Source organism: Cynara cardunculus, assembly GCF_001531365.2.
Source record: "Cynara cardunculus var. scolymus isolate 2C chromosome LG 3, CcrdV1, whole genome shotgun sequence".
NCBI classification, from domain to species: Eukaryota; Viridiplantae; Streptophyta; class Magnoliopsida; order Asterales; family Asteraceae; genus Cynara; species Cynara cardunculus.
Genome location: NC_037530.1, coordinates 6,510,972 through 6,523,348, shown reverse-complemented (window position 1 = coordinate 6,523,348; position 12,377 = coordinate 6,510,972). Strand labels below are relative to the sequence as shown.

Below are 12,377 nucleotides of genomic sequence, written 5' to 3'. Positions count from 1 at the left end.
AAAGTGGTATCACCGAAGAACGGAGAGAGAAGAGAGGAGAGAAAATACCTAAAATGTCCTTACATTAAAATTTTAATTAAAAATTACCAAGATTATAAATTTACTAATTTATCTATTGATTTGTAGTTGAGATTGGATCTCACGGTTACCATATATATATAATAAGGGCTCATTTAAGGGAGAACTGACTAGTTTATGGTAACCGTGAGATCCAATCTCAACCACAAATCAATAGATAAATTAGTAAATTTATAATCTTGGTAATTTTTATTTAAAATTTTAATGTAAGGACATTTTAGGTATTTTCTTTCCTCTCTTCTCTCTTCGTCCCCGTCTTCCGGCCACCGTCCTCCGGCTTTCGGCCACCATCCTCCGGTGATACCACAGTGTGATACTCAAGCACATATAAGATGCATTGTGATACCACTGTGTTACATATCTGATCGACCGCACAAACGACCACAGTGTGATACCCACTCACATATATGATGCATTGTGATACCACTGTGGTATCATCGGAGGATGGTGGTCGGAGGCCGGGGGACGGAGAGAGGAGAGAGGAGAGAAAATACCTAAAATACCCTTGCATTAAAATTTTAATTAAAAATTACCAAAATTATAAATTTTCTAATTTATCTATTGATTTGTGGTTGAGATTGGACCTCACAGTTACCACAAACTAATTAGTTTTTATTTGATTAAGCCTCTATATATATATATATATATATATATATATATATATATATATATATATATGAGGAGTGATCATATGAAAACCGCCTTCATTTGTGTAAACCGTGCAAACCACCTTCATCTGTCGATTTCATTGTTTAATCTTATGAAATTGTTTAATCTTGTGAAATTGTTCATATAATACTTTTTTTGATGAAGTTGTTTCATATATGGTTGTGAAATTGTTTCATATAATACTTAATGAAACTGTTTCATGTAGTTCTCTAACATTAATGAAACTGTTTCATGTATTTCTTTAAAATTAAAATAATGAAGATGATAATATCTATGATTAACACCCTCCACTATAAAAATGATCGATCAACCTCTCATAATTACAAAAAAATGAACAAAATGAAAAATTATGATTGGTTGAATGCGGTTTGCACGGTTTGTACAAATTGAGTGGTTTGCATTTGATCGCTCCCCTATATATATATATATATATATATATATAGAGGAGTGATATATATATAGATATATATATATATATATATATATATATTTCATGGTCCATTGGATGATCGGTGTAAGGCCAAAAGTTGGAACACAAGGCATGATTGTTGCAATAAGGAGCTGCTTAACATCCTCTCTTCCTAGTGTACTCGTAATAGAGTACCCGTGCAAGAGCACTTGCAGCGCTTTTGAGGATAGTGTTTGAAACTTTAAAACAACACAAGTTGTTCAAGTTAAGGTCAAAAGATGATGATTTTAAAATGTATATGGACCACATAAATCAGAATCCGCTTAATTTATTTAAAGGAAAGGAATAATAAAAATTGACACATGACAAATCCATGTCATCAAGTTTAGACAAATCATGTTATCGATTCTAACTTGTTTAGTAGGTCACAAGTCAATTTACATTAAATAAGAAACAAACACTTGGTTACATTAAATACGAATTAAATTACATTTTGATGTATTTTTCCTTTTTATAAATATTTTTAATCACAAGTCAAAATATGCATAAAATAAGAAACAAACACTTGGTTACTTTAAATACGAATTAAATTACATTTTGATGTATTTTTCCTTTTTATAAATATTTTTAATTGTTATTATTTAATTTCCTCCATTTCCTGGAAAGTTTTCTGAAGAAATTCAGCATCTTTTCATTCTAAAAAAACTCAAGAACGTTAGATACTTTTTCTTTACTTCTGTTTCCTTCATAAAAAAAAGAACTTGAGAACAAGCGTAAGGGTAAGAAGTAATCCCAAAAAGCCAGTCTATGAATTATTCAGTCACAAGTTCAGCTAATCTATCAACCATTCAGTCACAAGTTCAACACCTAAGATGTGAATTGAGATACATACAACTACAAGAAGCATGGAAACGATAATGTTTTCCTGTAAAGCATATCTACCAGTTTCCAGCCATCTTATCGAACAACTCTAGAGGCGTCTCTTTAGGAACTGTAGGTGGGGGAACAAGATACTTACATGTGACCCATAATGTCGTGAAAATATCGAATTGATCCGATTGATCGTTTGTTCGACAACAGGATCACCCAAACACAGTTGAATGGATGCCAGTTTCACCAACTCATTGCCGATCACAATGTTGTCGTCACCATAAAGCTTCTCTAGTATCTACACACAAACCACAAATGTTAAAACGTAGAAACACGTGTCCATATGATATGCACAAAGTCTTGGGTTTTGTATATTAGGACCGGATGAGACACCAAAATAGGTGGAACAACAATCAGGAAGATTTGACAAGATCGGTAAATTACTAAACTACCCATGTCAGATTAAAACCCTAGCACCTCCCTTTCACTTGCAAATCTCACTATTGCATGTCTAGTCCTGTCTGCGTACCAGACGCACCCTATATGACTTGGTGGGTTTACCTTGATGGATGATTGACAATAGTGGCCTGCCCGTTGTAGTTCTCCAATTGAACAAAACGCCTGTGCTAGATAATCCTCCACCTACCAATTCGTCGTTAATTTTCCCATGATTAAACTTGTCACGGATGCAGAAAGCGGGTTGCATGATGATCGTAAGAGGATGTACTTAGAACTCACCTTAGCAAGCTTCTTGTTGTATGGATGCAGTGTTGATTTTAGAAGATCTAAAGATCCCAAAGCTTTTGAAACTATATTGGAAGGCACTTCAGCAGAATCTAATGAATCCTCCCACCTATACAGTAATGGTGCTTACCATTGGTTAGAGAACACACGTAAGACAATTATAAAAGGGTCAAGGGTAGGATGTATGCATATCTTCTCTCTACCACAAGTAGGGGTGTTCGCAGTGCGGTTTGGGGCCAAATCGCAAACCGCACCATATACCTGAAACCGCAAAAAGTCAATTTATGCGGTTTGTACCTAACGACTTTACGTCTACAATCCAATAATTATAAGATTAAAACTTTATTATAAATCAAATTAGCGTGACCGTAGTCCAAACATATAAGAACTTTAAATACGTTTGATTCCCAAATAATATAACATAATAAACAATAATCTAAGACGTAAAAAAAATTAACTTCAAACAAAAAATATGACATAAATTAGCCCAATTATTATATATATATATATATGTGTGTGTGTGTGTGTGTGTGTATAATGTGTAGTGTGGTGCAGTTCAATGCGGTTTGCTAACTCAAAATCGCAAACCGGACCACATAGTGTGGTTTGGTAAAAATGCAAACCACAAACCATAGTGCGGAAGTTCTAAACTGCATTTTGTGGTACAGTGAGTGCGGTGTGGGCGGTTTAGATGAACACCCCTAACTACAAGGGTAGAGAAGTTGTTCCATGAAAACCCCGGTTTGCAAAACAAAAAATAAGAGGAAAAAACGAGCAGCATGCAACTTCAATCTGATGTAATTTTTGTGATTGACAAAACATATCTTCATTCCATCACCATCTTCTTCATATCATCAAAACCCTCCGAAAAAATGTTCTTCAAACAAGTGAACTGTGAAAATTGCAAGCATTTTGGGGGCAATGCAATCATGAATTTTTCTTGCTTTTGTTCGAAAACTAAAACCCCCGAAAGATCCTTCAAAGTGGAGAACAAAAATCCAGTTGCAAAAGGTGTTCTCGTTTTGTTTTCAAAGAAAAAACCATGACTATTACTAACCAAGATTTAAAAGTCAAAAATGTTGTTAAGACAGATATCATGGAACTTCCAAGTTATGAAGTTAATGGAAAAATATTAGCAATACTTGGACACATTCACTTGGTCAGCAAAAAATCAAACATAATAGCTACCAAAATATAATAAATATACCTAGAGATACATAAAAAGCCCGAAGCCTCGTCCAAGCCCGTCCAAGAAAGCCATGACCCACCAAGCCCAAAGCTCCAGGCCAGTTCGGGTCAAGTTTTTTTTCCAGAAATCTGGGCCTGAAAAATCTTGAACAATCCAAAGCCCCGACTCAGGCCCGGCCCTTGTGACCTTATCCTTTTGTAACCAGTCCTATTGGGCTTACATGTCTTGGTTAGAACTCTGCTTGGATTTCAAACTTGGAAATTTTTGAAGATTAGTCGGGTCTTAGGTAGTCCTAAGGTTTGTGCCAACCAATCCTTTGGCATTGGAATTTTTGCACTTTCCCATACCTGCCCCCATACCCTACCTTTGCGTGAGATTTATTGGGTTCATTTGGTATTTTAGCTCTAAACAGCCATTCATAAAATAGAACTCCATGCATGAGCATAGGCATAATCAAGAAGTTGGTCATACCTTCTAACACAAATCTCAGCCTCTTTGATTGCTGCATTTGAAGTTTCCAGATTGCGATAGGCACCACAGCTCAAACAAAACCCAGGTTCAATCTGATGAGCCGAACCAGTTTCTGTGCACAAAAGACTCGCCACTCTCTTGACCTCATCATGTTTGAGCTTACCAACCTTTTGAATGCCAATCATCAGACACATAAGGAGGTTACAATGACACCATTGAACACAGGAATAATATATAAAACAATACCTGAAGAGGTAAACCACAACTAAAGGGGTTGACTTTCTGTTTTTCATAATTGACCACAGAACTATCCAAGACTACACCCGAACAATTTGAATTCACACACCGGAAAGAATTTATGACAAGGTCAGATAGGTTTAATCGTGAACAGCTGGTGCATGAACATACAAAGGCATATTGCTCTTTTAATGACGATTGACGCTCCTTACAACTCCACAGGCCAACCTGAGAAAAAACAGTCACCCAAACTCAATACATTTTGCGCTTGTTATCTAAAACAACACCAATAACTTAAGACTGGAATGTACCAAACTGGACCACTCACTAGTAGTTTGTTAAAATCAAGAAGATGCAAGAACCTAAGGGTGCATTTGGCACACAGACGGCTAAATGGGACAGAACAGGACTGGCTGGGAGAGAGTGAGGTAGGCAGGTGAAAGAATTGTGCAAGGTTTTAGTTATAACTTGACATGAGTAGTTTAGTAATTTACAATCTTCTCCCATTTTTGTTCCACCTATATCGGTGGGACCAAATAAATACATGTTTGTCCCACTTGGTCCTGTCCTGTCCTATTTTTAATGTCGCACCAACCATGGGACAACAAGCTTTTGTTTGGTCCACGTACCAAACGCACCCCAATAGTCGAACCTTAACAGGCGAACATATGTTATCAGAAGCATATTTACCTGCGGCCCATATGAAAGCTCAAGTGGATGACCTGCAACCACAAAATCTATTGCTCGTATACAGAGGGTTCGAGAAAGGAAATATGTATGGATGTTTGGCTGGCAAGAATGATTGAACAAACTACCAGCCAAATAAATAGCTTGACCAACTCTCACCTATTAGAAAACAATCAGAAACATCAAATATAACATGAAATACAATCAAGTATAAACTTAAATAAAGTGACTAGAATTTTGAACTATTGTACTTTGCGAAGAAGTACGCTTTTGGCGACTATCAAAGTTATCATCAAATTCACTATTTTTCCTCTTTGGAAGAGAGAGGATGTGAATGTCAATTGCCAAGAGCAAGAACATGCACTAATTCACATGTTTTCCATAAAATAAGTTCCGACAAGTTTATTAGTAAATTTGGTGATCGCCAATTCGCCATATATTTCCTTGTAGAAAATGCTACAAAAGCTTTGTTGATAGAAAACAGTGAGAAAAATATTCTAGATGGCAGAAAATAATAAATTGGAGGGTATTTGCTCTAAGTGGACAAAATAATGTAAAAAACAATCTAGAAAACTCAAGTTTTCTTATTCGTTAAAATAACACATTCAGTTGCCGAAAACATATAAGAAAACTTGTAGTTGGTTCTTTAAAATTTAATTGAAGAACTTTTCAAGAAAAGAAATGTCGCAATTTTCATGAGGGGGTACTGGTACCCTACAACTGGACGCAACACAATTCTTTATGTGTATCTGCGCTATTAAGACACGTAAATGCATAAAGAAGAAAATTTACATAGGAGAGAATATTGATGGATAAAAACCTGTTCCACGGTGTTAGTTGTATGATTCCCAGCTGAACTCAGAGGACCAACTGAATCAGAAGATCTCATCTTGACAATTGCCATTGAATTCACCTTGATCTGTGAAAGTAGTAATACACACTGCATCGAGAGAAAGACAGGAGAAGGTAATCATCAATTGTAGGTTAAGAAATGAACTGTTCTAAAAGAGATGTCCTTCAATTTTCAGCCATGCATAATTCACGTGGAAGGTAGTAGAAGAATACATCGATATAGACCCAAAAAAAAAATTATTTGGAACAGGCTGCAAAGAGATGCATGTTGATGAAATAAATTGTGCAAGTCCTTATTTTAGCCTCCGTTAGGGTTTTCGTTATGTATATATGGTTACTAGAAGAGTATATATTAAGCAGTAATTCAGGCCTTGATCATGGACCATTTGATTTTGATTTTATTCCATTCCCATGCTTCCTCCTTCTCCTTGATGTAAACTATAATTGTTTCAGTCCTCAACTGATAACTCTCAACCACGACCAGGTCTTAAATTTCCTTGTCAATCCCTTACAAGTTATAAGCAAAATTAATCCACTGAGCCCCGACTCTCTACGACACCCAACTTACTAGGTTTGAGTTAGGTTTATAAAAAATTAACCTTGTTACGCATACAATGATGTGTGCAGCAGGCCTCAACCAAGGGCAGCCGCCAAAGGTTCAATGGGCCTTAGCCTTATGTGAAGGCATGTGGAAACAGAGCAAAGGGTAAGATAACGCATAGCTTACATGTGAAATAGTTTCCCCATTTAACGGAACATCGGAGCCGTAAGAATGGTGGAGACACTGCAACAGAATGATGGAAGATATGTGTAACTCCAATTTACCTTCTGGACCAAGTTGTACATAATTGTGACAAAGCTCCTGAAAAATAACAGCAGCTGCTTAGTGAGTCTTTAGTTGCGGATAAGCCAAAAGGCCCAGGGGACAAAAGACATAAGAGGGTGTATGGCATACCAAATTCACAATGGGGGAAGATTCACCAACACACCTAAGTTGCGCTATGGACTTCGCTATAACTCGACCAGCCAAAACGATTTCAGTTGGTAATGCTGCAGGCCAATTTACTCCACATTCATGTTTATGCTCCCCAATTTGCTCGACATGCACGCCGGCAATACTTGTATTAGTAACACTCTCAACATACTTCTCAAGATAACTAGCCAAATCAACACCAAATTCCTGATTCTTCACATTGCATTGTAAATGTTTCCCTATGGCATGTATTTGGCACAAGTGCGAGCAATACAGACCCAGTGAACATGATGGACATGGAACAATATCTGCTGGTAGTTCATTGAAGCAGAAATGGCAATGAGTTTCCCGGCAATGCTTCGATACTATCTGCAAAGTCACTAGCCCAAGTGAAAACCATAAGAGTGATATCTGATGCAGGAAAAAGAAGCATTTTTTCTGAACCAGGGCACCAAAAAGAGAATTATTTTAACTAGTACAGGAAAAGAAAAGCAAACAATTATATGAAGGTAACTACATTTCCCAAATTGAAATTGCAGCTTTTGCTGTGAACTATGATTTTTGGATGTAATGAATGAATACAGGTGAGATGAATTATTTCTTCCAGTCTCCCATTTATACCAACTATATAAAGCAAGTCAACCATAATTGAAAGCCATTAGCCTTTTCTTATGCCCCATTTGTGGCAGTAAATGTTACGTTACTTTTAAGAAAGCACCGAAAATGACAAAAAAAATTGATAAGTAAAAATGCTACTATGTTTGATGTACCGCAGCATAGGGCTCCTCTGTATGAAACAATGTGGCTTGAGGTACGTCAGTCAGAGGCACCATGCCCCTTCCTTTCATTTCCGTTGAAACGCACTGCAACTGTATTTGTTGTGGCTGATCTGTTACAGAGGACCTACATGGTAAGGATCATGGAATCATATTGGGAACCAGTATGAAGTTTGGAAAAGTAATCAGTGTGTTTTTTGTTTAATGGCTTGATAGATTTAATAGAGAAAGCAGTGTTGAATAAACAGATAGGTAAAAACATTAATACAGATCATTAAAGATGTTGTCTCCCATGTGTTGCATCTTTTTGACAATATGGACACAAGCCAAGGATCACAGTATTAAAATGTATAGATCTATATGTCTATGTCTATGCCATTTCCCCAGTTCTTCATCCTCCATTCTGTGGGTTCCATTAGCATTTCCCTTGCATCAAACAAATAAGACCCACAATGACCTCTTCATTTCTTCAAACACCATATAAGATGGGGTCCACAGAACGAATATATTGAATGGACAAAACGTATAGAACCATAAATTTATTGTAGTTAATAGAAGTAAAAAATATACCATGGATGTCAGACTCCTTGTATTTAGCTACATCTGGTGGAAAGTTTTTCCCATTATCATGATCTGATATAAGCTTAAGCTCGCCTTCTATCTGCCGCTTTCCACTTAAAGACTGCTCCATGCATAGTGCAACTTTCAAGTCACAAACTGCATCGTCATAATTTCCCATAGAAATGTTCGCCTTACCTCTTCTATACCAGGCCTACAGTGCACATATGCTGCGATATGTCAATTGTAGTACAATGACAGAAATATATGCAGCAGAAGACGGTAAAAGCTGGTGTCAGCAGTATCCCAAGTTTCATTTATCAGCCCAATATCAAGCAAATGACGGGGATGGAAATAGAGTGAGGACTTCCTGATATCACATGACCATGACATGTGCACATAAGGTTTGCAAGGTCAAAAAGGTAAGCATACATAAGTTCAATAATAGAGAAGCTTGAGAAGTGTATCTCACCTTTGAGTAACTTCTACTAATTGCAAGAGCCCGATTGCAATCCTGTAGACACTCCACCGCAAGACCCATTTTCTATACCATAGTTGAAATATAGCATGATTAGTCATACACTCAAGTGATTAACATTCAATACAACCGTTTCTTATTACTTTATATATATTGATCAATGTTGTACTGCTACATGCCACATAAAAAAGTGCACACTCCTCCCCAAGGGTCACTGGCAACAAGGCTTAGGCCTTGGGGTTCCTGCCCAAAGGTCACCGGTTCAAGTCCCTCCAAGGCCACTGGGATTTTTCTGGCTGTTTTCCAGGGCCCCATGGGATTAGTCGAGGTGCGTGCAAACTAGTCTAGACACCCATGGTTAACCCGGAGAAAAGTACACACTCCATCCACTTCATAAAAATTGCAACATTTCACTCCACATGTTCAATAGAAGCATTGAACCTTGGGTAACGACAAACAAGAAAATCTTATGGACTCTGTAGCATCAACATTTTACAAATCCATAACTTATCTACAGTATAGATGAGTGCTACGAGCACGTGGATATGAGTTAAGAAGATGAAATAAACCTGTAATACAGCTGCACGATTCACGTATAGTGTTGCCACTAGATTTTTACCCATGTCATCCGCATCTCTTGGGGCAGCTCGTAGAGCCTGTTCAATCATTGTATATTTGCTAATATGCATTAGATTCTACTTCAAGCAAGAAAATCCGGTTGTTTTGTGAATTATACACGATCATATGAATGTTGTCTTCCATTAGTTTATGATCCACCATCAAATGACAAATGTGATTAATTTGATAATTTCAATCCTGTGGTTGACTGGTGCAAATCAATTCACGGAAATTAACACTTTTACGGAAACGTCCAACTATTGAATTGATAGAACGTTCCTAATTCAAAACCTGTGTGTAGAAACGCATAGCATTTGAATTGTCCCCATTGGAGAAGCAGTTGTTTCCCTTGAGCTTAAATTCCAAAGCAGATTTCTTGGTCTTGAGAAACAGTGATGTTTCCATGTGCGCTAAATCTTCGAGCATCTGGTAAATACAATCAATCAAACAGAATAAATAAAGGTTGAATCACATGATCATAAGCGGATCTGTTAGGATGAAAGCAAAAACGAAGTTATAGAAAGTATGTGTCTGATTACTTGGTGAAATTGGGGCAACTGATTAAGGAAATCATAGAGGGCGGAGCAAGTAGTTGGGAGAGTATGAGGATTGCTTTGTGAAATTGAGAGATTTAGGGTTTGTGGGATTGCTGATTTGAGTTTCTCCATTGGTGTAGGAGAGGAGAGGGAAACACAATGGACCTGTGAAACAAAACCCCAGGGGGGCTTTGCTTGGGGGGTTTTAGATTTTGCTTCCTATTTTTGTATTAATTGCAAAACACTCCCCATTTTCTTCTTTTTCTTTTATTTAAAAAATAAAGAAAAATATGTTTTCGTTCCTGCATGTTTATTAGTAACCAGAAGGATATTCAATGAGATACATCTTGATTTTAATATTTTATTTTATTTTTTATCTCAATCGATGTTATAAGATGGTCTTATGTTATTTTAAGAAAACGATGATGTTTTTATTTTTGAATAAAATATAAATTTGAAGATATCATAAAATTTTGGTAAAAAATATATAGATATTAGTATCAAATTAACTATTTAAAATTCCTCATTTTTGTGTAATTTTTTAATTCAATTTTTTTATAATTTAATTTAAGTATAATAACAAAGTAATTTATATTTGGTTTAATAATATAATTTTCTTATAAAAATAATAATTATTTATTTTGTTAGAACTCGATAATTATTCTAATTATATTTTAAATTTTTTATATTTTAAAATGAGATGTTTATCATCTATTTGATTATGTTTATCCGCAGTTAGTTAGTTATACGAATTCATACATCGAGCTTTAATAAGTTGTACTTATGCATAATTTACTTGTAATATTGAATTTTAAATAATATGCATCAATATACAGTACTTTATAGATAAGAAAAATATATCGATATTCGTATCAAATTAACTATTTAAAATTTCTCATTTTTTGTGTAATTTTTTAATTCAAATTTTTCTATTATAATTTAATTTAGGTACAATAACGAAGTAATTTATATTTGATTAAATAATATAATTTTCTTACAAAGATAATAAATAATTATTTTGTTAGATATCGATAATTATACTAATTATATTTTAGATTTTTTATATTTTAAAATAAGATGTTTATTCTCTATTTGATTATGTTTATCCTTAATTAGCTATACGAATTCAAACAACGAGCTTTAATAAGTTGTACTTGTGCATAATTTACTTGTAATCTTAAATTTTAAGTAAACATTGGTTTTATATGGTTTTGATAAAGTGATAATGTTTTTATTTTTGAATAAAATATAAATTTGAAATATCATAAAATTTAAAAAAAATATCAATATCAGTATTAAATTAATCTTTTTTAAAGTTCTTGTGTTTTGATGTAATTTCTTTAATTAAATTTTTTTAATTATAATTTAATTTAGGTTTAATAACAAAAAAAATTAATTTGGGTTTAATAATATAATTTTTTATCAAAATAATAACTAAGTATTCTGTTAGTTATCAATGATTATCCTAATTATATTTTAGATTTTTTATATTTAAAATGAGATATTTATCCAATATTTGATTATGTTTATCTGCAGTTAGTTACACGAATTCAAGTATGGAGTTTTAATAAACTGAACTTATGCACAATTTAGTTGTAATCTTAAATTTTAAGTAATATGCATCAATATACAGTACTTCATGCATAAAAAATGGTTTTTAAGAGCTTTTGTCAAATGCTTTATAATATAACTAGAAGCGTACTCGCGCAATGCAGCGAGATACATCGTGATTTTAATATTTCATTTTATTTTTTATCTCAGCTGATGTTATAATATGGCTTTATGTGATTTTGAGAAAGCGATGATTTTTTATTTTTTAATAAAATATATGTTTGAAAATATCATAAAAATTTGACAAAAATATATGGATATTAGTATCAAATTAACTATTTGAAATTCCTCATTTTTTGTGTAATTTTTTAATTTAATTTTTTATAATTTAATTTTTGTACAATAACGAAGTAATTTATATTTGGTTTAATAATATAATTTTTTATAAAGATAACAATTATTTATTTTGTTGGAACTCGATAATTATTCTAATTATATTTTAGATTTTTTATATTTTAAAATGAGATGTTCATCATCTATTTGATTATATTTATCCGTAGTTATTTATATGAATTCAAACATCGAACTTTAATAAGTTGTACCTACGCATAATTACTTGTAATCTTGAATTTTAAGTAATATGCATCAATATACAGTACTTTATGCATAACAAAAATATAT

General features: G+C 34.1%; 1 protein-coding gene across 2 annotated transcripts; it reads right to left on the bottom strand.

Annotated features, from left to right (window-relative positions):
- Positions 1 to 1,946: 1,946 nt before the first annotated feature.
- LOC112510532 (SET and MYND domain-containing protein 4) lies at positions 1,947 to 10,277 on the bottom strand. Of its 2 annotated transcripts, XM_025115984.1 has the most exons (15): positions 10,149 to 10,277; positions 9,901 to 10,035; positions 9,561 to 9,647; positions 8,986 to 9,057; positions 8,526 to 8,727; positions 7,950 to 8,068; positions 7,162 to 7,548; positions 6,934 to 7,068; positions 6,175 to 6,294; positions 5,358 to 5,513; positions 4,677 to 4,895; positions 4,431 to 4,597; positions 2,765 to 2,879; positions 2,588 to 2,668; positions 1,947 to 2,324 (listed from the first exon to the last, which is right to left on the bottom strand). In XM_025115984.1, the coding sequence occupies exons 1-15, from the start codon at positions 10,275 to 10,277 to the stop codon at positions 2,127 to 2,129; spliced, it is 2,322 nt and encodes a 773-aa protein (XP_024971752.1). In that variant the 3' UTR covers positions 1,947 to 2,126. The 2 variants fall into 2 exon arrangements, with proteins under 2 accessions (XP_024971752.1, XP_024971753.1); XM_025115985.1 differs by lacking the exons at positions 9,561 to 9,647; positions 9,901 to 10,035; positions 10,149 to 10,277 and having other exon boundaries at positions 8,526 to 8,743.
- Between the last annotated feature and the right edge of the window lie 2,100 nt (positions 10,278 to 12,377).